Genomic DNA, 24,952 nt, shown 5'->3' with positions numbered 1-24,952 from the left:
CCCCTAGTTGGCTGGGCGTCTCACAACATACAGAAGCATCTATGAAGCTTTGTCAGTGTCAGTTGCCAGTAGTTACGTGTTGAGAGATTTCTAATAAATAAAACACATTAAAAACGATTCATTCTTACCGAAATCGAACAGATTGAATCTTTAAATACGAACAATGGTTCTTACTCCACGTGCTTTCCGAACACTGTCTGTGCGCGCGCTCCATCTGCTGGTCATATTGAGTACTGGCAGTATTTATCGGCTGCACATGCGCAGAAAGAGACGCTCTGATCTCAGGTATAGTTGTCGAATGCTCCAAATCCAAATGCAGCGTGGAGTGAACCTTTTGGACCTGAGCAGTGGTGGCGTTACGATGATGCGCAGCCTTGCTGTCAGATGTTAGTCAAGTTTTATGCGCTCAGGACCAACCATGGGGAGATGTTTAGCTGGCCTGATCTTCCTGCTGAGTCTCACAGAGCAGGTCTGTGGAGGTAAGAACTTTTGCCTTGCACAACCCTTGTTTTGTTGAACTGAATTGTTTTCTGTATTTAAAAATCACAATGCCACTATCTTGACAAGTTTAGTGTCCAGGCGTGAAAGAAACGTGTGAAGTAATTGTCAAGGTCTTTTCCCACCACGTCCTGAATCCAATCGCTTTCCAACTCTTCTGTCAAATGTGTCATAAAAAGAGGGAATAGTTGAAGCAAGCAAATCCAAAGCAGTGGCTCATCAACTGTATGCATCACTACTGAACTAAATTCTGGTTGAATTCATCTACCTTTATTCTTGTTCATTATATGATTGACATATGATATGAAAATGTTATTTGACGGAAATATCTTCTATTAAACACCACATTAAAAAAAAAGTTGAACATTGAATGCAAAAGAGCAATAGATGTACTTTGATAACATGTTTTACTGGTCCACAATGTTTTGCTTTCCTCTTTCCTTTCATCTTCCCACCCCATATAGAACAGACAGACTCTCATGACTGTAGGCAGATTAATAATAATCCAATGACCACAGCTATCATAGGACCAGATTAGTAATACCTGGACTGACATGAGGTGCACTCTCAGTACATTTATTGGATTTACAAATGCCTGCTGTGCTTCACTTTCATTTTCTACATACACATTATTACACATTACAACATGGTGCATATATATATATATATATATATATATATATATATATATATATATATATATATATATATATATATAGTATATATAGTATATATATATATATATATATATATATATATATATATATATATATATATATATATATATATACTACACTTTTGTAAGACTAAAAGGCAGACCTGCGTCATTCAGGTCACCCGTGAAGTCTAATTGGCATCAGCATTTTCAAATGACCCGCTTTAGAGTGCATTAGGTGTCATTAATTGAATTCAGATAGTAGTAGTGGTGTGGAAAGCAACCATTACATTGACGCAAGGGTCAATAGGACAGTGTGTCTGTGATGTTCCTTTTTGTCTGACAGAACTCTGGGTCAGTGACAGCCATGGATGCAGGGGTTGTTTAATGGTGAATGTGATCTAACCTCTCCAGGAACAATTATCTTTGAGGGAAGAATAAAGAAAAATGAATCTAATCTAAACTACAGATGATAAAAACGATGTGATTTAACCAAGTATGTTAGTATATTGCATGTAGTTCTGCGGTGGAGATGTGGTTAAGGCCTTACAGCAAGGAGTCTGCTGGTTTAATCTTAGTGTTCACATGTTCTCCCTGTGCTTTTTTTCTCCCCAAAAATGAGGTCCCCAACAATGCTTGTTCAAGACTCAATTTGGGGATTAAAACTTCAAAATAACAATTTAAATTTTGTTTAGGTTCTGGTTAAGGTTAGCTATTTGTTTTGGATAGTTAGGTTTAGGGTGAGAGACCCCACAGAACAATAAAATATGACTGGGGGTGTGTATTATCATGTGTGCACTTGTGTAGCTATCGTTGTGGGGACTACTTCTTGGAAACACACCTACTTGTGAGGACATTTTGCATTGTGGCAACATTTTTGCGGGTCCCCACCAGACCAAGCTTCAATTTTTGAACGTCAAAGTAACTAGGTCATTAGAATAGAATTTAAGTTTGGTTCAGAGTCCTGATTAAGGTTAGCCATTTTTTTTTTGATGTTTCAGGATGAGAGGCTGGGGAAAGCATTATGGCAACGGTCCCCACAAAGATAGAACTATAAACGTGTGTGTGTGAGTGAAGTTGTTTGTCTCCAAGTGGCCTGTGATAGGCTCTTCATGGTCTCCCCCACCTCTCGCCCATAAGGGAGTCAGCTGTAGAAGATGAATGAATGAATGATTATCAGTACTGTATATAGTTTGGAAGAATAATCAAACCACTAACAATGACATAGTTTAAAATATATACACGTCAGTACTTTACTTACTTTACTCATTATTTGTACTATTATAATTATTTCAGCTAAAACTACTTTTGCTGTCTGCCTATGGCAGAGATGGACAATTGAATTGAAACTGTAACGGAAAGGAAAGACAGTGATGACTACAAAACATGATGGAAAAATATTCCAAATACATACTCAAGTAACAAGGACAAAATGAACCCGAGAAGATGGTTATTAAGTTTAAATATATCATGAAACCCATTGAACTCTTTCATTTTATCTGCTCTTTATTTGAATATAAATCAACTATGGACTAGATGTTCAAGATATAAAGGCAATTTATTTCAGAATATATTTGCGGTATTCCTTTGTTGCATTTTGAGGAACAAGAAAAACACAAAAATGGCCAATGAAAAGAAGAAAATATTAGTCTTAAAAAAAGAACATATATTTGCTGCTGAAGTGGTGGTGGTGACTAAAAGGAAAGAACAAAAAAGGCAGGAAAAATAACAAACATTTGTTATAGTTATAGTCTGATGTCAAACAGGCCACAAAAATACAGGCATTGGGTTGCATATGGCCCCGGGTCGCACTTTGCCTAGGTCTGGCCTAAGGCATCATGGGACATTGCATAACAAATGAGCATAGCACACGTTCACCAAGAAGCTAAAATCGCCCAGGTCCATTGCAGCTCCATAATGCAGTGCAACAATTTAAACTCTGCTAATGGTTACTGTCATCATAAATCACAAAGTTCAACAATAGAGCCTCCTGCATGGTCGTAATGTAATGAATTATCAAATCACTGAAGAAGACAGTAGCTAGACTTTAATGAAAAGTCACACTTTTTCACAGTCTCATTTCATGGCAACGGATTCATCAGCCTGCGGACATCTGGGGAAACTTTTAACCAGACGTCTCTCCGTATGCGATTCCGGACCCCTAAAGAGCACGGGCTTCTGTTTTTGGCGGCTGGCCGGCGAGACTTCCTGCTGCTGGAGTTGGTGTCCGGGCGTCTGCAGGTGAACTTCATTAGGCGCTTTCACTACACAATAAAATACCCAGCTGACGTTTTTACTGACAGACTGAGGAAAAATACCATCCCCATTGGCCATGTGAGCTCATTGGCATGTACTGTGCTCTGAAGAGTGCCGCGATGATTGAATGCTTATACTAGCACAGCCTTTGGCATTGACTCCAGAATTTTAGTGCAAGTCTCTTCATGACTGATACCAAGGCAATACTGAACTGAGTTTCCTGATTTCTGCGAGTATTTGTTGTTATACAGTTTCAGTGATTGTGTGTCTGGCTTTTGTCCCTTTAGGTTCACTTTGATTTTGGCTCAGGCGAGCATGTGCTGCTGTCAGAAAACAGTATATATGTGAGCGACCTGGCATGGCACTCTGTCGCTGTTAGCCACGTTCGCCACAACATTACCATGACAGTTGACCGGACCTCGCACACCAACCTGCACATTCCAGGACCAGACCTGGAGCTCAATGTCGCTGTTGAGATTTCAGTTGGTGGAACAGCCATGTATCCCCGGCACCTGCTGAACACATCCAAAGACCAGCCTCTTCTGAACACGTCGACCGGTTTCAGGGGTTGTTTAGAGGAAGCCGTTTTCAATGATCGGAATCTTCTGTCCATCCATAAACAGCAGGACGGATCTTTGAGCAGCCGTCAGGTGTCTTCAGGATGTAGTCAGGAGTTTTCCGCCTCCGAATCTGATTCCATCAGTTTTTTCAGCCACAAAGCCTTCGTGTCTTTACCACAATGGGAGGTCACAGAGGAAGGTGTGTTTGAATGTGAATTGTACCCCTCTGAAAGAGAAGAAGATGGCATCGTCATGTACAGCTCAGGCGTCCGTGGAGCTTTTGTGGCTTTAGAAATCAGAAAGGGTCATCTCGTAGCAATAGCCGGAACTTCAGAGGAGAAAAGGACGGAGCTTCATTCACTGACGCACCTACACAGCAGCCTTCGATGGTATCCTGTTCAAGTGCACCTGCTACAGCACAGCGTCCAACTGAATGTGGGCAAAGAGTCCATCAAGGCCAACCTGGGCACAGCCCTGAAGGGTGTGCAGCCACGAGGACCTCTGTATGTTGGAGGAATGGGCACACATGCCTGGCTCAAATTCAGAGGAAGTCGGAACGGCAAACACTACAGAGGTTCTTTTAAAGGCTGTGTCAGAGATATAAGAGTGAACAACGTCCACACTGGTCTCCCTCACGCTTTAGTCACGCAGGACATTGCCGTGGGCTGCAAAACAGAGCAAGAAGTCACAGAGCTCTCCATCAGCATGGACGATCGTCAGGAACTAGATAGTCATCTAACGGACCACAAGCGTGACAAGACCAACTTCCTGTTGCTGAGAAAGCTGGAGGTCGCGGAGGGAGGTTGGGCACCACTGGAGCCAAAACACATAAAGGTAGGACAGAATGTGTGCTGTGACCAAAATGTATAGTTGGTTTACTTCGGCCAGGAGACATTCCAAAATCCAACAAATAGCAAAGGCAGTTTCATATCTGTGTTTCAGATTTCAATTCATAGTTTTCACCTCAAGATGTGATGCTATATCCGTCTCACTGCTACCAAAATCATTAAAAGTTAAGAACAGATTCCATTCGTATTTCCTGGAAGCGTTGGTATTGGGACAAGCAGGCTTTTAGCAAGGAGCGTGTCTGTGCGTCTGCAAAACATGAAAAAATGGACGGCCAACTCTCCGTAGCCGCCATATACCAGTGTAATCGGGCGTCCATTTTTTCATGTTTTGCAGACGCCCAGACGCCCTCCTAGCTAAAAAGCTGGGGACAAGGAATAAATGGCTGAGTTCCATCTGGATTTTAGAAGGCTCTGAAAGCCAGCAGAAGAAGAAACTTAACTGACAAAAGTTGTTTTAGGTTTGCTAGATATGATCTCTGTAGTTATGACAACTCAGGAATACTACAAAGCAAAAGCTCTCTTCCAACTTGTAGCAACGTTAAGTCCAGAATCATACAAAGGCTGACTGAGTACTCTAAACTGACCTTAGCTTTGTGTGAATGGTTGTACTGTATGTTTCTGTGTGCCCTCTGGTGTCTCTTGCCCAAAAAGCATCACAAAACTGGGATGTTGCATCACATCTCAATGGTGACTTACTGCCTAAGAAGAATGAGCTTGCACTCTAAAGTAAGATATGTGTGTCTTTGTTGATGACTCTCACAGGTGAATCTTGATTTCCGATCGCTGGGTTTGCATCCCTCCAAATTGATGTTCCACATCAAACAGCAGCCGGTACACGGGCAAATCCGACTGGACCGTGGCCTAGACCTCGACGATAAGCCGAAAGAAGAACCAGAGAAGACAGTTGGCGGGGGCAGTGAGGGCAGTTTCAGCATGCTTGACCTCTGGCAGGGTGGCGTCATGTACATTCACAGCGGGTCAGAGGACCAAGAGGATTCCTTCGTGTTTTCCGTCTCGTCCAGCAACGAGAAGGTCATAGTTGAGGACCAGCTCTTGCACCGGTTTGTGATTCAAATCATCCCGGTCAATGATGCACCTGTGCTCAGTCTGCCTGATGGAAACATCTTCTCCCTCCTTGAAGCATCCAGTCGGCAGGTCAGTGGGACGAATATCCACATTTTTGAGTGTCTTTATGCATTATGATGTCCAAACATAAAACATCCACAGCTGACAAAGAACACGCTGAGCGTGTCAGACCCTGACAGCAGTAAAGATGACCTGATATTCAGCACTGTGGGAGATCTTTTTATGGAGGCTGGATACCTGGAGCACCGCAGTCAACATGGAAGGTGCTTGCTGTAGAAAATCCATGTGAAGAATCTGTTTGGTAACCACCACAATACTCATCCCTTGTCTATCACAAATATGACATTTTCCATAATCAAACAAACTATTAAATATAAGGTGGCGTGAGCAAGCACAACAAGATAGCAAGACTTTCAACAAAGATGTCACTATTTTTATATGTATTTTAAGATCATTCCTGAAAATAATACAGAGAGATCTGAAAACTCAAACGCACAAGTCAAAACTTTTAAAATAGCAAATTTTGGGGAAACTAAAACCTAAACTCCAACTTATTTTGTACTTATTTATTATCCATAGGTCAAATAAATAAAAAAGGAGTCATCATCGGGCTGCTGTGGAAAACACCAAAATAAACACATGGTAGTGGTCAAATCGCACACACAGAGTCAATAGGAGGGGCTCAGGCCATGTAGGAGAAAAAAATGAACACAAGTAAATCCACAAAGACCAATAGTCCAAAGACAAAACAAACACAAGGCTTTCAGGAAAAAAATCAGATTATGTTTTTTCTGGGAGATATTTCAATTTCGATTTGATTCATGATTATCTTTGGATCCAAAATCAATCTGATTTCTATGTATAGTATCAAAATTGTCGACGTAAATTTGGAGTACTCCACCTGGCTGTAACGACTTTAGTGTGACAGGTTTTTCATCTGGACGTCTGCTGCAGCCTCAAATCCAAAATAATCCTAAACCACCAACTGTTCCAGCAGGTTTTACTTGTTTTATTTGGCTGATTAAAAGAAACCTAACATATTTTTAAATGATTCTTTCCCCTTACTGTCTACAGTTTTATTCATCTTCTTTTATATATTTATGCAAGATAACCATACAGTTGTACAGGCTCTCTATCTCTTTCACTTTCACACTTTTAAACATTCATATATTCAAACTGTATATATATAAAGACTCGCCACTAGATTGAATAAAGAGAACCACATAAATTGTGATCCCTGTGAAGCAGTTTCGCCCAAATTCAGCAAAAGCACAGCAGGATTTGTGCCAAAAAAAAGCTGAAATACCCTGCGAGTGACGTGACTTGCGATGGCCAAGCTACGGTCGCATTTTTCGAAGTCCCACTGTATCCTAAAATAAATCTTGGTCATATCATATATTACCCAACAAATGATGTTATTTTTTTGGCAGCAGAGAGAGTCTGCGACGGACTCACACCAAGAATAAATGCTTTATATTGCAGGCCTATTCATCAGTTCTCCCTTCCTGATCTGGTGGTTGGCAATATTTTGTTTGTCCACACGAAGGCTCCCAACTCCACTCTGACACTGAGGGTCAGTGATGGGGAAAAAGTAAGTTTGGCGTATGCTAACATACATACAGCTTTCTCTTTTTGTTACTATGCGTCACGTGGTTCCATCTGTTCCGTCGACAGGTGAGCAACACTGTGGTCTTGAGGATCGTAGCGGTGGCGCTTGACTACAGACTGGTAAATAATACTGGACTGGAAGTGCAACAAGGTGGGACCACCCTCATCACCACTGGTAACCTAGCAGTAGGAACTAACGCTGTTCATCAGGCTGTAATGATCAGCTACGAGGTCATGGAGTTCCCAAAATACGGAAGTCTTCAACGATTGCACTCGAGTGGAGATTGGAAACCAGCAACTACCTTCTCCCAAAAGCTACTCCACAAGGAGCGTATCAGATATGTGAGCACGTACAGAGGCCCCCAGCTGCACAGCACCGTCACTGACCGGTTCAAGTGTAAAATGAGCATCAGCTGGCGGGCATCTGAAGAAGTCGTCGTTCCGATTGTGGTACACTGGATCCAGTTTTATGTAACACGGAGTAAACTGGAGATCAATGGCATCCAGGGTGCCGTCATCACTTCAGAGAACCTCCGTGTCATTTCTAACGGTGTCGATCTGAATGACAGTGAAGTCTACTTCAGGCTCATTTCCACACCAAGGAAAGGCCAGCTGTTCCTGGTGGATGCAGTTCTGCACAGTAATGCCACCTTCAGCCAGAAGAACATCACAGATGGGATGGTGAGGTATAAGCTGCTCTCCCCGTCACTGAACGACAGCAGAGATTCGTTCAGCTTCCAGGTGGTTTCTTCGTATACCCAGTCCTTAAATCACGACTTCAGAATCATCATCAAACCTGCGTCAAACATCACAGTAGTTAACAGAGGCCTCTCTGTGATGGAGGGCGAAAGCAAAGTCATCACAAAGGATATCTTGTTCACTCAAACGTCTCGGAAGGAAGAAGTCCAGTACATCATCACCATCAGTCCTCGACACGGACACTTGCGCAGGATCAACCACTCCAACTCTTCTTTCAGTGACAACATCACGAACTTCACGAATCAAGACATTGCTGAGGAAAGGATTCTCTATGTTCATGACGATAGCGAAACAAAGACGGATTCCTTCAGCTTCAAAATAGTTTGGCCGAAACGTCATCAAGACGTGAGTGACGTTGAAAAGCAACGGACTGTCAATATCTCCGTCAAACTTGTCAACGACCAGAGACCTGTGAGGGTTATCAATCAAGTTTTCCGAGTGGCCCGGGATGGGCGAAGGCTGTTGACCTTGGATGACCTAAGATTCCAAGACGACGACTCTGACTTTGAGGACGGATGGCTGGTGTACACCAGGAGAGGCATTCCAATGGGAGAGCTGGTGTTGGCCAGTGACACCAGTCATAAGGTGTATGAGTTCACTCAACGGGACCTCGAACAGGTGCGGAATATTACCATTAAATCTGTGAAATGAATGACTCTTCCCCCATCTGAGGTACATTTGAGTTTTTAAAATCGTCTCTTTCCTCTCTTCTTATCAGAAAAAGTTGTTGTTCATCCACAGAGGAGTTAGTTCTGGTCGTTTCGTGCTTTTCGTATCAGATGGGAAGCACTATGTTTCAACACTTCTTGAGGTATTATTTCAAATGAATTGTGCCTTTGTGCCTATTTCGGTTGCTATCTCTGGCTGAAAACTGACATCTTGCCTCTGCTCCTCTTGGTCCAGGTGGTGGCGCAGGATCCTTACCTAAAGCTGCAGAGGAATACTGGCCTCATGGTGCAGCAGGGTGGAGTCGTCAACATCACATCGAATCATATAAACATCATCAGCAACCTGGACATAAGGGACCCTAAGGAAATGATATTTAGAGTCTTCCTCCCTCCTAAACACGGCATTCTCTACTTCAATGATGTTGTTGGCCAAACAGAATTGCTCCACATCACAGAATTCACCCAGAGTGATCTGTTGTCCGGGCGGTTGTCTTATGGTCATGATGGCACCTGGGAGCTGTCTGATGGTTTTAATGTCACGACCAGAGCCGCTGAAGCAGTCACTGTGAGGCAAGGGAGCAAGGGGAGGTGGGATGTACATCTAGACTTTGGAGTGTCCGTAAAAATTTACCTGGAGAGTCACCGGAGGCCACTGACTGTCAACACTAATAGACCTGTGGTGGTGGAGGAAGGCCAGAATGTGTCCATCAGCAAGGACCATCTAGAGGTGAGCAAACTGATTCCCAAGTCAATCTCAAATGACTTTATATAGTTGCGTTTCATGAGTAATTCCAATAACATTGGAATTATTATAAATTCTATTAAGGAGCTTTAAGAAACATGAAGGACTTGTATAACATGCTTGTATTACTCACAGGTGATTCATGATGGCAGCGCACCATCAGACATTGTTTTTAGACTCCAAACTCTTCCTGTGTTGGGGTCCGTTGAATGGATGCCTCCAGTGAGAAACATCAGTATTAGAAGGCAGCAACATCTCAACAAGGTAGAGTTGATGATCCAGTGTGGCCTACTGACGTGAGTAGTAATGCTAACTGGTCTGACATTCTTCAGAGAGTCAGAGGGCAGCCTACGACGTCTTTCTCTCAGGATGACGTCAACCAGGGCTTGATCTTCTACCATCAGCAGGTAGAAGGAGGAACCAACGACTCCATTCTTTTGGAGGCAACTAACGGTCTGAGCAAGGTCGGACCAATAAGACTGGAGGTCGAGGTCATTCCGAAGCTGATCCCCCTACTGGTGACTGCGTGTACTGAAGGAAAATATAGTTCATTGTGAATAATAAGCTTTTCTCTGCAGGTGTCAAACATCACGTTAGATGAAGGGTCATCGCTCCACCTGACTCCTGATGTTATCAGGGTGACAAGCCGTCACTTCTCTGGAACAAACATTTTGTATCGAATCCTGGTTCCTCCACGGCATGGACACCTGGAGCACAGCAAGATCCCAGGGATGCCAATCACGGCTTTCACACATACTGAGGTTCCAAGTTTTCATTCATCTCAGTAGGGAAAACAGTTTGAGGTGGTGCTTCACATGTTTGTGTGGATATTTATTTTCAGTTGGAGCGGAAGTTCATCTCCTACATCCACGATGGCAGTGAGATGCGGAGCGACAACTTCACCATAACGGCGAACCAGACAGAGAGCATGAAGCACAGTGTGCCCCGTACCGTGCACATTCACGTCACACCGATCAACGATGAGTCCCCAGTTGTCACAGTCAACCAGGGTCTGAAGGTACCAGAATTTTATGACGCACAGCATTTTCAGTCGCTCGTCACCTTCTTTATACGTTAAGTTGTGCATTACCACCATCGTAAAGGCAGGCTTTTGTTGCCGTCTCAGGTTTGGCAGGGTTCACTCACAGGCATTACCGTCGATGATCTCAGCGCTGAAGACTTAGACACTTCAATGGATGGTTTGGAGTTCATCATCACACCTCCTAGCAACGGGTACCTTGCTCTGCAGAGCGACCCCTCCAGGCAAATCCTCAACTTCACGCAGAGTCACATACAGAGCGGAATGCTGGTGTTCGTCCACAGTGGTAGGTGTTAATGTCGGGCATGTATTCGTTACGTCCATTCAGTTAATGCTGCTTTGCTGTCTCTGCAGGGGCCTTGACTGGCGGCTTTCAGTTTCAAGTGAATGATGGTGTGAACTTTGCACCTCGACAGATCTTCAGCACAACTGCTCAAACTTTGATGTTAGCCTTGCAGAGATGCCACCCTCTAGAAGTCTACCCGGGTACGACAGTGGTCAGCTCAACTTTCTGAAGGATGTTGCGTGAACCTCATGAGCTAGTGATTCACTTCCGTGATTTTATCCTGACAGGTTCTGTGACACCAATCTCTGACCAGGAGCTGCTGGTTGTTACCAACGACATGCGTGATGCAGCCAGGAATGATTCAGTGGTGTTTTTGGTGACAGCTCCCCCTAAGTTGGGCAGCTTGGTCCGACGTTCACCTGACAACTCCATCCAGAATATTTCCACATTCACTCAGGGCATGGTGAGCCAGCCACACACCCTTCTCTCCCCCTCAAGCACAAGTATTACTCTGCAACATACTTTTATCTTCTCAGGTGAACGCGGGTGTTGTTCTGTATGACCAGAACAAGCTGGAGTCTGTCGGCTGGTCAGCTTCAGACTCCTTCTCTTTCACTGCATCCTCTTCTCCTGCTTTCCTTCCGCCTCACACGTTCAACATCCAGATCTCCTACCAGGCCAACAAACATCACAAGACTCCTCAGCAAAAGACCCGACTCCTCAACAATGAAGGTGACTTCCTCTTCCTGTCACCCTAAACTAGTTCATTTCCTTTATTCGTATTACTCCTCTCTGATTTTATATTTCTACTTCCTTGACTACTTAACAATACAATCTCATATTTTATTGTCTCCCACTCTGCCCAGCCAAAAATGAATATAATATGTGCATTAAATCTCAGTCCTCTCTAGTGTACTTACAAAACCATGTCAGCAAAAAATGAAATCATGATCATAGTAAAAGTCAATTGTACTGTTAAGCTGTATTAGTTCTCCAGGAGGGTCACCATGTTTGTCTCTTTATATTGTTCACTATAAATGATCCGTCAACAGGTGTAGTGGTGCCGGAGGGAGGCAAAGTTATAATCGACAAGTCAAAGCTTGACGCCTCCAACCTCCTGGGGAAAGTTCATGAGCAGCATCGGAAAGACTACAACGTCTTTTACCGTGTCATTTCATTACCTCGGCACGGGACTTTGTCCATCGATGGACGCAACCTGACCAGGTGACTGTAAACTCATTCACTCAGGTCAGCTTGCTGATTCATGATACATTCTTGTTTCCTACCAGGGAGCAGCCCGACTTCTCCCAGTCCACGCTGAGCAAGTTTGGCATCGCATACCTGCACGATGACTCTGAGACAACTATTGACAGCTTTACGTTTAAGGCCTGGGCAGCCCCCTCTGTGTTGCCTTCATCTTACCTGTCCCGCTACTCTGCAGACTCTTCCTTTTCTCCTCCGCACTCTGACAGGCCGCTTCACCAGAGGCCATCAGTCAAAATGTTTCCAGGACAAACTGAAGCAGTGACAGAGACCTTTAACATCACAGTGACCCCCGTCAACGACCAACCCCCCTTGCTCAGGAACAGAGCTCCAAGTATGAAGGTGGTGGTGGGAGAGAGAGTCGTCATCGGACCAGACAATCTGCAGGTGACTCACCAAAACTTGCTGAACGCTCTTATGGCGGCGATTACCTCAACTGATGACAGATTATGTATCAGGGTTCTGTCTTGCAAAGAGGAAAACCTCAGATCACAAAAAATATTGTGTTTCTGTTATAGAAGCGCTGTGACGCTACTGCCATCTACAGCCCGTCTAAGCTCTTTGAAGACTATATATATATATATATATATACGGGAGTCATATACTGGAGAGAGAACACGTGTTGGGCTATTAAAATAAGTGCCTTTTTAGTTCAACAGCATTTTCAGTACTAGAGACCAGCCTCTGTCTTGGCATTACTGTCCTCAAGACTCCTATGACAACAGTAGAACATGTGTTCCATGTGTTCATGTATATCAGCAGACCCCACCTTCTTTTCCAGGTTGAAGATCATGACACCCCTCCTGAAGAGCTGCACTACCTGGTCATCAGTAAACCCAACAACGGCTATCTGACTCTGGGCGAAAGACCAGAGCTGGTGACTTCATTCACCCAGTATGATGTCAATCACGGTCGCCTGCATTTTACTCAGCAGGTAATGTCTTTGTGGCCACTGGATTTGTCTTCTGTGGTGTTTGGTAGAACGATTGTGAGGCTGGCAGTCGACTTGGGACCACTCTGTAATGGTTGTAGCAGTGAAACAGGAGACTGGTACATTATATTTTAAACAGTAAAATGTTGGTGTAGATTTGGGCAGACACTGTGCACCTCAGCATTATAGGATTCAGCCCTGGTATTTACAGTATATGGTCAGGAGATGACGTCTGGTGACTTTTGGAACTGACACTGTCGACCAGAGAAGGTAGTTATACAACAGTATGTGTTGCTTGTGTGAGGCTATTTTAAGAAGGCATTTAGATTGATACTAGGAGTGTGAGAGGATCATGCTTTGCAGTCTTAAACGAAACATTATTATAATTTTATATATTAGATTACTATTTTCTTTCATTATTTTCTTTCATTTTTCTTGCTTTTTCATCCATCAGATTATACTTTTTAACTTGACAAAACATTGCCTCACAATGGTTAGTACATACTAGTTTTTTCTCCCCTGTATCCACTAGGGGGAGCCCTCCACCGGCGTCTTCTACTTCAACGTCACAGACGGTCATCACCGACCACTTTACAAGCTGTTCAGCCTGGAGGTGATCAAGCCGTCCATCTCCATGGTCAACAACACCGGTCTGTCTTTGGTGCAAGGCAGGACAGCCGTCATCCTGACAACCAATCAGCTTGCAGCTCAAACAAACGGCCGCAGCCCGGCTAACATCACTTACACGGTGACCTCTCACCCCAGACACGGGCGCATTGCAATAAATGACCTGGAAGTCACCACCTTCTGCCACGATGACCTCAAACTAGGCCGGGTTGTCTACCATATGACTGAACTCAGCGAATCAGAGGACAGATTTCAAGTGTCGGCGTCAGCCACTGGAAGTGGTGTGGCGTATGGGAGTGTGCCTCCGCAAACCGTGGTGGTCAACGTCCGGCCACTGGTTTACTTGAGGGAACCAGTGCGGGTTCCCAGCGGCATCGCAGTCAAACTGGGAAAAGCCATGATTGACGCTTCGGAACTTGCCAGAATTAGCAGAGCTGATCCGGTCTTTGAGGTTCTGTCTCCACCGAAACACGGCAAACTGGTCAAGGTAACAAAGTTCCACCATTCACTTTCTAGAAATTGTTGAAATGTTTCATACATGTCCGATATATTTCTTTTTCTGTGTGTATGCAGATGACCTATGACCCCAATAGAGCGTCACTAGTCCTCAAGTCATTCACTTATCGTGATGTGGTACAAGGACGTGTCGCTATTGAAGAGACTCTGAGCGACAACCAGTCCCCTGGTAACGAGTCAGTACTCTCAACCACTCAGGGTCATGCCCCCGCAATCCCCCTCAATGATTCTTTCACATTCCTGCTGAAGGCTGGAAACGTTCAGCCAGCCAAGGGGGAGCTTCACTTCACCATCCTACCCCACCACCAGATGCGTCACGGAGTGAGTAAGGCGGAGGAGGAGATGAGCCGCAAGTCACTCACCACGACGCAGAACAAGACCACAGGTGAAGGAGGAATAGATGCAGTGGACAGAGGGGATCAGAAAAAAGGGGGGGGCACCCCCCATATTCTGTCTCATAAAAACTACACCAGGACACATCACAGACAGAGGCCTCACAGTCGCGGGGGGAACCACACTCGTGGTCATGGAGCCAAGTCGGGGAGCGGACAAGAAGCCCACGGAGGTCGCCATCATAACCAACAGCCAAACCCTCCTCCAGACCCACAACCAGGTCAACCGATCTCTGTAGACCCACACCCTGTCCACGTGGAGGTGGTCCCGCGTCCAGCCTCTGACCCGCTCCTCATAATCCTGCCACTGCTCGCATGTCTGCTCCTCATCATAATCCTCGTCGTCCTGATTCTGGTCTTCCGCCACCGCAAGGAGAAGCAGGCCCGGCTGAGAATTCTGCAGGAGCTTGCAACAGTGCCACTGCCACCAGAGGGCAGTCCATACCTGGGGCGACCAGAGCGCAGTCCTGCCATGCCCTCAGTTGTGGTGACTCCACTAGGCTCTGCCAGCTGCCCCGCCTCTCCCAGGGTTCCTTTAAGTCCAAGGAGGAAGAGTTTGGCCCCTGGGATGACCTTCTGGGGGCCATTTGAAACATCTGCTGAAGAGGTCATGAGAGAAACCGAGTACATGAGAGGATTCAGGAAAGCCAGACACAGATCTTTAACTCCAAGTCTGAAAGAAAATCAATACTGGGTTTGAAGTGCAACTGTGCCTTACACATGGATTCTGATGTGAGGACACACATCTGACCAGCTGTGCATAGTTTTAAGAAACATCCCTTTTGCCACAGAACACAATTTCTAATAAATGTAGTCATGCACTGCTCTTTAACTTTTGTCCAACTTAATTTTAAAATGATCTTGTCACTCATTTCTGGCTTTTATGTTCCTGTTTATATAAGGACTAAAGTTTATTTTTGCCTAAAGTGAAGCTGATATCATTGTAAGTCTATACTTTTGACCATTGTTGGTAGCGATAGAAGACATTAAACTGTTGACTTTATTCGATTTGAAATTGCTATTTCAGTTATAATGTGGTATAAACATTAATCTAGTTGAAGATGCTACGTTTTCATTTTTACTGTATGCACTGTTTATAATTAAATATTTATTTGAAATGAAAATAAAAAGCTGGGAATATGTGACCATTTATTCCACTAGTAAGCATTTTGTTGTAGGTGATTCTGAGATGTTCCTGTGGCATCCATAAAAAAAGCCTTGTATAAATATTTTCAAATATTGAAATAATGGATCATTATTACTCTGCACTCATTATGTGTTTATCAAGCGATTTATCTCTTTAATATTATTGATATATTAATAATTAAAATTGCCAAAAGGTATGTGGACAACGCAAAAGAGAAAGAGGCGGGTTTAAATAATGAAACACCTGCGGCTACAGAAACCGGAGCAGCAGATTGGAAATCCAGGTGTCAGGTATCAGGGAACCGACTGCTGCCCTGAACATGTGATAACAGATTCTGGTGTGGAGACTTGCATGCTCCAGCATGGCTTTGTTATGGAAAGGTCACAGGTGTCATTTTATTGAACAAGTGGGGGCAGATTCATTGTTTTTATTCTGAAGAGTTTTGTTGTTGTTGTTGTTGTTGTGGCTGTTGCTGCTCAATATAAATCAGATGCACCAAAAGTATTGTCCTTTGAGTCATGTCAGTCCAGGATCACGCACTATCTAAAATAGTATCCATCAGTTCTTAATCGTAGTATTAAATTTGGATTTATCAGCACTTAGAAATAGTCATGAGATTCCAATTCCCTGCAGTTGACGTGGTCGCTACATGAAGGAATTGGTAACTGACTGTGATGTTTAAAATTATGAACAAAGTCAAAAACTTTTGGAATAAGAAAAACACCCAGCGAGTGCAGACCTCTAAGAAGCGGCACATTTCCACCTATATTGTTAACTATAGCTAATGTTAATGTCATTGATATTGTTTGGTCACATTCAGATGAGCTCGATGGGTCAGCAGCATGGGCTCTTTCTTCAACCTGAGTGAATCTAAATCTTCCCTGACACAAAACAGTACTATCCCATGTGCTACTCTGACACGCGCAGTACCGTACAGCTGAATGCAAATTGCTCGAAGCGTGGAAGAAGAAACTCTTCTATCGCACCACTTCCTTGAGCCATTGATAAACAAACCGCCATCCGTTATGTTGCAACAACTTCTAGCAGATTACGCCATTATTCAATTTGTATCTGTGTTTTGCTTAACACATGCGTCTTGAATTATTATGATATTAATGTTCACCGGACCACGCTGGCGGATTCATATTTGTTAGGAATTCAGAGGTTGACATGCGCAGTGACACAAATATCAGCCCAGGCCTGGACGGACGATTGGATCGGGTGTGCGCCATGAACCACCCCTCTCGATGTGAACAAACTTCAACTTGGAATGAGCTCAATCGTGTCGTTTCATCCAAAAGACATGTTTACATGAAGCATTTATTTCAATTAGAGTGGTCCATGTAAACACAGATGGCAATCTGGAACACCACCAAAATGTAACCACCTGTTTCTTGTCCCATTATAAAAATGTTCTTGAAATATGTTCAACTTTTTCACATGAATTTTGCCAAGAAATGCCAGCAAAAACAAGCGTTGCTTCAAATGTCATCAGCAATTCTCTTTAAAACAGTTTTTACTCATGAATATTTGTGTCTTTAAAAACACTTGAAGAATAAACATTTATTTATCTGCTCTGTCGTGTTACATCATGTTTAACAGTCGTGTTGCATGAACAGCAAGAATACAGAGTTGATTTCAGTGACAGGTGATTATTTTGGTTATCAATGACCTCATACAACTAGACTGTATTACTTTGTTATAGCAATGATTGGTGAATTTTCAATGTCATATAACAAACTTAAATTGCACCAATTCCAATAGTTTTCTGGCTCACAACGTTCCTACGACATACAGACAAAAGAGGAGCCCAGATGACTGAGGAAAACAAGATGAACTTCAGATTGTAAATGGTACAGGAAGAAGGATAAGAAGTGGTGAAGTGGAACACATAAAAAAACATGACGTCACAAAGGGATCAAATTTCAAAGTGCAGTGAGACTCAAAGAGTTGAAGAAACCGTCTTGCTGCTGCAAATAAACAATACTGAGCTGGTTCAAGTAGGACAAGCCAAATCAATGCTGTCCAAGTCACGACACAAGATGTGAGTTCATTCAAATGCTGGGATTTTAGGCCAGTAACGTGTTCAGGGACTATCAACCAAGTGCCTTGAAAAACACGATTGTTGGACTGGAGCTATTGAGAGCAGATGTTTCTAAAATCAGTTGCAGCCCTGCTGAGCTGAGATGTGCCTGGTGAGTCAGCAGAATCTCTGGCACTAACATTCATCAGAGCTGTTCACTGAACCCAAGAAAACTGTGCCTTTCACCAGAGGTTCAATCTCAACACGGTAATGTCTTCCCCAGCGCTCATCCATCCTGCCGTCCTGGTCGTCTCCTCCTCACTGTTCATCGTATCTTTGGAGCGCGTCCTCCAACTTCGCTGTGATCTTCTGGAAGAAGCTGATTTGCTGGCGGAGGTGGTGCTGCATCTGCGAGCGGAAGTCTCGTACGCGGGTGCGGTGGAAGTGCTGGATTTCTGCCAGTGTGGCGCAGGAGATGATGTTGCAGCGGTCATGCAGGTCACCTTCCTGCTGTGGGCAGTCTTTGACTTTGGTCAGCGCGCCTGAGGACAGAGAGTGGTTGGAGTTAGCGGTTATGGGAGACCAGTCTGTCTGTCTGTCTGTCCGTACATCCAGCTATATCCCTTTGTTAGCGGTTTGTTGAATGTAGCTGGTAGAAATAAAGCATTATTACAAGTTGTGGGGATTAATTCATTCAATGATTTAAGTTATTTAATATATAACAGATTGATATAAACAGATATATTCCGTGTCAGTGACAGCCAGAAATCTGTGGCTAAAAAGCAGCTAAGGTCTGAGCATTCACACGTTTAGCTGATGTAGCATTAGCTTGAAATGAGTACATGTTAACAACTTGTTTGTAAGTAAATAAATATGTTGACGCAGTTCAGCCTCAATCCTTATTGTTTGCTTTAGAGACAACTTTAATGGACCTGGAACTTGCACACAACTCAACTATGGCAAAGGACGTTGTGAAGCCTGTGATCTTGTGACTTCAATTTATAGCCTTGTACCAGCCAACACATTTTTATGGCTGTGGATCTGCTTCTTATTCTCTTCTGTTTAACACTTGTCTGCTCATGATGGTGCCTCTCCTCATTGCTAATAAGACAAAAAAAAACAGGATGTGTGTTAGACTTTCCAAGAAGGAAGACTCCCCCACTTGGAAGGTCACAAACCAAGATGTCTTCCCCAAACATAAACAGGATGAAGAAGTTTAGAACCACTGTAATAGGTTGAAAGAAACGCATTCTACGAATTTTATCCTACAGGTCTTCAAGAGGCAAACGGAGCACAAATAAATATATAAGGTCGCTTTATAGCCACAGGTCGGAGACATCACAATCAAAAACTGGAACACTGAACTTGGCTGTGACTCCCAGCTTTCCACTTCCAACACACTATTACCCTTCAGAGACCAAGGCAGAGGTACTTTGGTGAGGATACAGTTGAATGCATGAAACATTTTCATACTTTTTTATACATCAAAAAGTACGCTGGACAATACAGCCACGCATCATCAACATCAGGTGTGTCATTCCCAGCACATCCCCTATAGACCCACACCAACACATCAGCCCGGCAGAGTGCTACAATAATCCCTCACAGACATTGGATAGCACCTCTTCCTCTCCTCGAGGCCCTCCCGATGGGACCCCCTTTATCTCTTGAGTAATTCAGATCTTATCTCCTGGCCTTCTCTCATGCCTCAGGTATTCTTCCTTCACCAAACTGGTGACTCAGTCAGTCAACTGACATTTGAGGTTGACACATTCAGAGTCAACACTCGAGATATTTACTTAGACCTTATGACTGGATAACAAAGAGTCGCAAAACCTTTACAAAGTGACGACACAACATTGTGACCTGGAATTTTGCCCAGTTTGTTGCTTGTTTTGCTCGTTCCTTGAGCATCAAGTCGAGTCTTGTCCAGAGCCCAGAGTTTGAGGAAGGAAGTCAGTTTGAGCAGACATGACTGGTGAATACGAAGAAAGAAGGAAGTTGACGTGCATGATGGAGGGGTTCTGAGTATTTGCTGGCAGTAAACACACAAAAACACACGGTTTACATGCACTGCGACATTAATTGAATGAACTTGGACTTTGCTCTCCACGCTGTCAAGGCAATTGCAGAGCTGTAATCTGAACTCTTTACTGTTGCCTGGTGGGAAACTACCATCTCCCACTCGCACTCACCCACACACTCACCCCTCCCTTCTTCCCTCTTCTTCTGCTCTACATGCTGTACAGCCAGAAAAAGTGGGAAAAGAAAAGAGGAGGAGGGGGGAAAACTAATCCTGCTCCATTTTGAATCCCTGTTGACCCACGGCAAAACAGGACAAGAGGCCCAGGAATCTCTCCTGACTGGAATCAGATGTAGCTTCTGGATCCGACACGTACAAGTCAGACGGAATTGTGCCGAGACACCGAGTTCCACAGTCGTCCACATTCCTTGCACAAGACTTCTTTGTCTATATCTCACTGAGTCTGAACAAACATTGCAGGAAATGGTGACTAAAACCTTTATTTTGAGACCATTTGACGATGACCTCATGGATGTTACTCAGCAGACACTCACAAACCCCATCTGAAACGCTCCTGACTGCTCTCAGGCTGAACATTTGTTAGGGCAACACTAAACGTTGAAATGAAAAGCAGCCTTTAAATTAGTCAGATGAAAAGGAAGTGATAAGATGATGAATAGCGTAGTTGTCAGTAGTTTTACATTTACCTCAGCATTGTTCGAGACACATTTTAAATCTTAAACCCTTATTTAAATCTAAACAGATTTTCATATTTATTTCATGATTTTCAAACAATGTCAGTCTTTAATAACCACATGTTACACACACATATATATATATGTATTCCTTTCCAGGAGCATGTCAACAAGTTTCACCGTCTCTACGATACTTGGTACCCTCCTCTGGCACTCAAGTTAAGCGCAAGAACCTCTGGTAGACTGTAGAACTTTAACCTATCATCATAAGACTTCCATCGACGAAGAGTCTCAAGTGATATAATGTACTGTACCATGGCCCACAATGTTACGACCTACAGTTAATACAGTCATAAAAACATATCAGTGATAAGTGATTTTCACACTCACGATTAACCATAGATTTTACACTGACTTGCCTGAGTGTTGTCATGAATTAGCAAGAAAAGTTCAATTACATTATTTGGTACAGTGGCCCTGCTTACTCGACTATTTAAAGTCAACATGAATCAGCGTGGGAATCGCACGACCTACTTTGGGCTTTGGACTCCAGCAAGAGTTGAGTTGCTTTTAAATCTCTGCATCATGACAATAAAGCAAGTTACTTCACTACAAGGGGGAAAGTTCACTCATGTAAGGAGTGAATGGTGGTTCACTCTTTCCTGATGAAAAATGTGGACCTGCTGGACACGGGGACTATTGGGATTCAGACCGTGTTTCCATAGTCGGGAGCAGTGATTGTATCTAGAGAACGGAGCTCCGGCCACTATAGAAACAGCAAGTCTAGTTTGGCAAACGTCAGGAGTTTGTGTGCCAGGACCTACTCCCTCCTCCCAACCTTCAGGCTGCTAACACGCTAACAACCTTTAACAATTCCTTCAGAACGACTGTGTCTGTGCGAGCGTTTTGGACTCATTAAACTCAGACTAATAGTTTCCTCCGAGTCCCATTGTAGCAGAGCTGCACTAGTTTTCTGCTTTTGACCTACATTGACGTTGCAATTCCTCAAAATGAAAACAGATGCTGAATGTTTGAGGCACAAAGGATCGGGGGGATGATTCAGACGAGTTTCTGAGTGTTTTCACTAGAACAGAATGAAGCAGCTCGGGTTTTCTTTTTTAGATGAACATAGCTCAACCTCTTTGACCCCCGACCTTCCTGTCAAGAGAAGAATGCTCCGTCCTGCGTCTGGTACAACTCAAGCACACATGCTAGAGGTTTTCCACATAATCTATCGGTATTTAACAGCGTTTGCACTGTCTTTAATTCAGTTTACAGTGCAGGCAGCAGATTCTTTATTCTGACTCAGGAACATGGAGACAGGAGAACATAAAGCTTCTCAGTGAACTGAACCTACAGTTGGGCAGTGGCCATGATGAGAGTCAAGTAGTAAGATACAGTAATGTATAGAGAAGAAGCACAGCAGAAGCAATAAATACTGCCACCATTTTTAGGCTATCACCTTTCAAACAGCATTTCAACTCCAACCAGCATCTTAAAGACTCTTTGTATTACATAAGGCACCACACCCAGTCCTACCTTTCTGCACATGGATGATGTCAGGGTAGTTGGCGAGGTGTCCTCTGTAGAGGTCGAGCAGGTCAGAAATGGGGTCCAAGTCTTGTCGCGGCTGCTCAGCAAAATAATCCCCGATGGCCTCATACGATTCTCCGGTGTAGGCGATAGCCTTGTTCAGACCCGTGGAGTACACTTGCTGGTCCAGCTCGAAGGACTGAGCCAGGAGTTTGAAGGACTGTCCCACTTTTTGGTACTCCTTTTTGAAGCCCGTGATCTGCTTGCGGGCAAATTCATTTATGGTGGTGTTGACAACGACGATGTTCTCGTCCATACGTTTGGTGAACGTTTTAAAGCCCTCGATCTTGCTCTCCACCTCCTGGAGGTCCAGTGGAACTGCTGGGGTGCTGTCAGAGAAGATTTGGGATCATTTTAAAAATGGTCAGTTGGATGCTTTAACTTGAAACAGACAGTTACAACCTCAGGTTCCCATTTAAGTTCCTGATGTGACGGGAAACACTGCGTTAGGACAAATGTGGTGTGATCAATGTTCCTCTCACTTGGTTCTTGGATGTCGATGAGTTTGAGTTGAACTTTGTATCAAAAATAATGACCTTAAAAGATATGACTGCAAGTTTTACAACTCTAGTTCTTCTAATACTTCTTCTTTACTGCATCACGCTTATACTAAAATCTTCTTTTTAGCTACCGTATCATTGAACCCAGGACACAGGCACGGCAGAAAAAGACCTTGACCAATAGCTCAAATATTTTTTGGAAATGTCTAAGCTACTTTTACCTGATAGTGAGGAAGAAATTTGCTCCGACCAGCTCATCTCGCTCCGCCTTCCTCTTCCCCTGTTTCCAGGCCTTCTCGTCTGCGCCGCACGTCAGGAAGTGCTGGAAGACGTCGCACCGTGCCAGTACAGGGTGACTGGTCATGTGGTTCATCCACCAAATCAGGCCTTTCCTCCGCTTTGTGATGAAGTCCTCCTCGAAGCGCCCAGTGGCTTGTTTCTCAGGCAGATGCGGCACTGAGATGACGGGAAAGCGCTCCACCAGACGAGCGTAGAGCCAGTCAAAGTGTTTGTATCTGAGGAGGGAGAGGAGTAGAATGGTTTTTTCATGTGCGTTTCTGTTTGTCTTGTTCCAACGTCACTTGAGGACACCTTAAGGACACCTTTGGCACCAATGCCAAGCCTTTCTTTAGGAGCGGATTGTCTCCTGAGTGTGTATTCTATAAGTATTAAAGTCACAAAAACTCAACCCAATTTTACCTGCGGTTGACTTGAACATTGGTGTGCGTTGGGGTCAAACCGTACGACATGTAGCTCTTCATTCCTTTGAACTTGGTTTGCTTTGTTGGATCATCGATGGTGCAGGAGAAGGGGTAAGGGTCCTCCTGCCACTCGGGGCCATGCTTTCCCATCACCACGCATATCCGATCTCCATCCTTCACGAAGGCTGAGGCCTCGCCGAGCAGGAAGGCTTCACCGCCAGATTTGACGAAGGTGGAGAACCGGTTCAGGTTCCTCCCCACCGTGGCTGAGCTCTTGGCTTGATGCTGCTGTTGAGCGACCCCTCGCCTTCCCGGCAGGGATGTGGTCGCGCTGTACAAAGGGGGTGTGGAGCCATAACCCTGAGGAGCATCTGTGGCGGGCGAGTTTTCATCCCACTCATCATCCCAGTCGTCATCACTGCCTTGACTAGTGTGGAAGCTCCCCCCAGCGCTGCCAACACTCCCAACAGCTACTACCCCTCTGGAGTCAGGGGAGGTGTATGACATGTGTGAGGGGTTCACCACCAGTTTTGGTGTGGAGATGCCGTTGTTGTTGTTGGAGGTGATGTGGTTCCTGATGATCTCCACATAGGAGGCAGGGAAGAGGCCAGCCTCCCCCTTGCTGTTCTCCCCCTCCAGCCAGCCTTCCAGCTCCTCCTCACTGAACAGAGTCACCAGCTCGTTCTCTGAAATGGAGATTTCTCCTGGGTTTTCAGAGTGGAAGTCATACAGCACCCTGGCTTTCAACGACATTTTCCTCGCAAATGGTATATATATATATTTTTTACTTGTATCTCTGGTTGTTTAAAGTCCGTTTCTCGACACACCGCAGCAGCAGAAACTTTCTCACATAGATCTAAGATCTCTGCCAAGCCTGGATGACAATTGAAACAGCCCACCTCCGTTGTGCAACGGCAAATACTGCACAGAAAAGAAGACCAGTTCACATCCCGTCTCTTCACGCTTGGCTCCAGATGTCATTTATGTCCACGTAAAACTTCCTTTCGCCGAAAAACGATGGGAAACTCCGCCTCAAAAATACACGAACCGTTGCAGATACGCTCCAGTGTTAAATGACAGTTGTTGCGCAAGCTGTTGGAAGTGCCACTTTTCTGTCCGCTGGTCGAGATGCTTTAAAGTCAAACTCCAGTCGCAACACGTAATAAGTGAAGGAGGGTGGAGTCAGTGCAAGTTCAGTCCTGTCTCGACGAGCGGCGCTGTGTGACGTGCAGCCACTGCGATAACAACCCGGTGGAGATCAGACATGAAACACAACACAAAGAACCGCTTCAGAATCAACATCTGCCCAAGTATCAGCATCATTGAGATGGAACTGTCGCTCGGCAGTTAAATACATTAAAAACAAAAATGTGAAAGAAGATGATTTAAATGGCAGTTCATTTCAGTCCTTTATATTTAACCTTTGCAAACAATAAACATTGTGTTCCACTCCAGTAGGCTGGCTCGGAGCACACTCAATGAAATATATTTTTGACTTTAAGGAGTTAAACACTAGTTTTCAAACTGGACCCTCAG

At 44.2% G+C, this 24,952-nt stretch overlaps 2 protein-coding genes across 3 annotated transcripts; one reads left to right on the top strand and one right to left on the bottom strand.

The window, feature by feature from the left end:
* The first annotated feature begins 331 nt into the window (after window positions 1-331).
* Window positions 332-16,182, top strand: LOC128752720 (chondroitin sulfate proteoglycan 4-like). Of its 2 annotated transcripts, XM_053854230.1 has the most exons (23): window positions 332-479; window positions 3,228-3,394; window positions 3,697-4,803; window positions 5,580-5,972; window positions 6,045-6,166; window positions 7,386-7,494; window positions 7,578-8,888; window positions 8,989-9,081; window positions 9,174-9,665; window positions 9,816-9,944; window positions 10,013-10,198; window positions 10,259-10,441; window positions 10,522-10,698; window positions 10,807-11,005; window positions 11,074-11,205; window positions 11,293-11,468; window positions 11,542-11,737; window positions 12,058-12,229; window positions 12,295-12,655; window positions 13,050-13,202; window positions 13,732-14,313; window positions 14,400-14,511; window positions 14,592-14,814. In XM_053854230.1, exons 1-23 carry the CDS (start codon window positions 401-403, stop codon window positions 14,669-14,671), a joined length of 6,711 nt encoding a protein of 2,236 aa, XP_053710205.1. In that variant the 5' UTR covers window positions 332-400; the 3' UTR covers window positions 14,672-14,814. The 2 variants fall into 2 exon arrangements, with proteins under 2 accessions (XP_053710205.1, XP_053710204.1); XM_053854229.1 differs by having other exon boundaries at window positions 14,400-16,182.
* Window positions 16,183-17,199: 1,017 nt separating this feature from the next.
* On the bottom strand, window positions 17,200-24,560 carry LOC128752674 (sorting nexin-18-like). Its single transcript, XM_053854128.1, has 4 exons — window positions 23,415-24,560; window positions 22,937-23,230; window positions 22,162-22,544; window positions 17,200-18,446 (listed from the first exon to the last, which is right to left on the bottom strand). Exons 1-4 carry the CDS (start codon window positions 24,167-24,169, stop codon window positions 18,223-18,225), a joined length of 1,656 nt encoding a protein of 551 aa, XP_053710103.1. The 5' UTR covers window positions 24,170-24,560; the 3' UTR covers window positions 17,200-18,222.
* Between the last annotated feature and the right edge of the window lie 392 nt (window positions 24,561-24,952).

The sequence above is a fragment of the Synchiropus splendidus genome, chromosome 1 (genome assembly GCF_027744825.2).
Source record: "Synchiropus splendidus isolate RoL2022-P1 chromosome 1, RoL_Sspl_1.0, whole genome shotgun sequence".
NCBI lineage: Eukaryota > Metazoa > Chordata > Actinopteri > Syngnathiformes > Callionymidae > Synchiropus > Synchiropus splendidus.
The sequence above is the reverse complement of the archived record's forward strand: the minus strand, read 5'-3'. Positions and strand labels throughout refer to the sequence as shown.

Bases quoted from the DNA above. Each gene is read 5' to 3' on its own strand.
- LOC128752720 (XM_053854229.1), top strand. From the start codon at position 401: ATGCGCTCAGGACCAACCATGGGGAGATGTTTAGCTGGCCTGATCTTC. The intron at 480-3,227 runs GTAAGAACTTTT...ACTTTTTCACAG, and splicing joins CACAGAGCAGGTCTGTGGAG to TCTCATTTCATGGCAACGGA. The intron at 10,442-10,521 runs GTTCCAAGTTTT...ATTTATTTTCAG, and splicing joins CGGCTTTCACACATACTGAG to TTGGAGCGGAAGTTCATCTC.
- LOC128752674 (XM_053854128.1), bottom strand. From the start codon at position 24,169: ATGTCGTTGAAAGCCAGGGTGCTGTATGACTTCCACTCTGAAAACCCA. The intron at 22,545-22,936 runs GTAAAAGTAGCT...CTTCTCTGACAG, and splicing joins AATTTCTTCCTCACTATCAG to CACCCCAGCAGTTCCACTGG. The intron at 18,447-22,161 runs GTAGGACTGGGT...CTCTGTCCTCAG, and splicing joins CATCATCCATGTGCAGAAAG to GCGCGCTGACCAAAGTCAAA.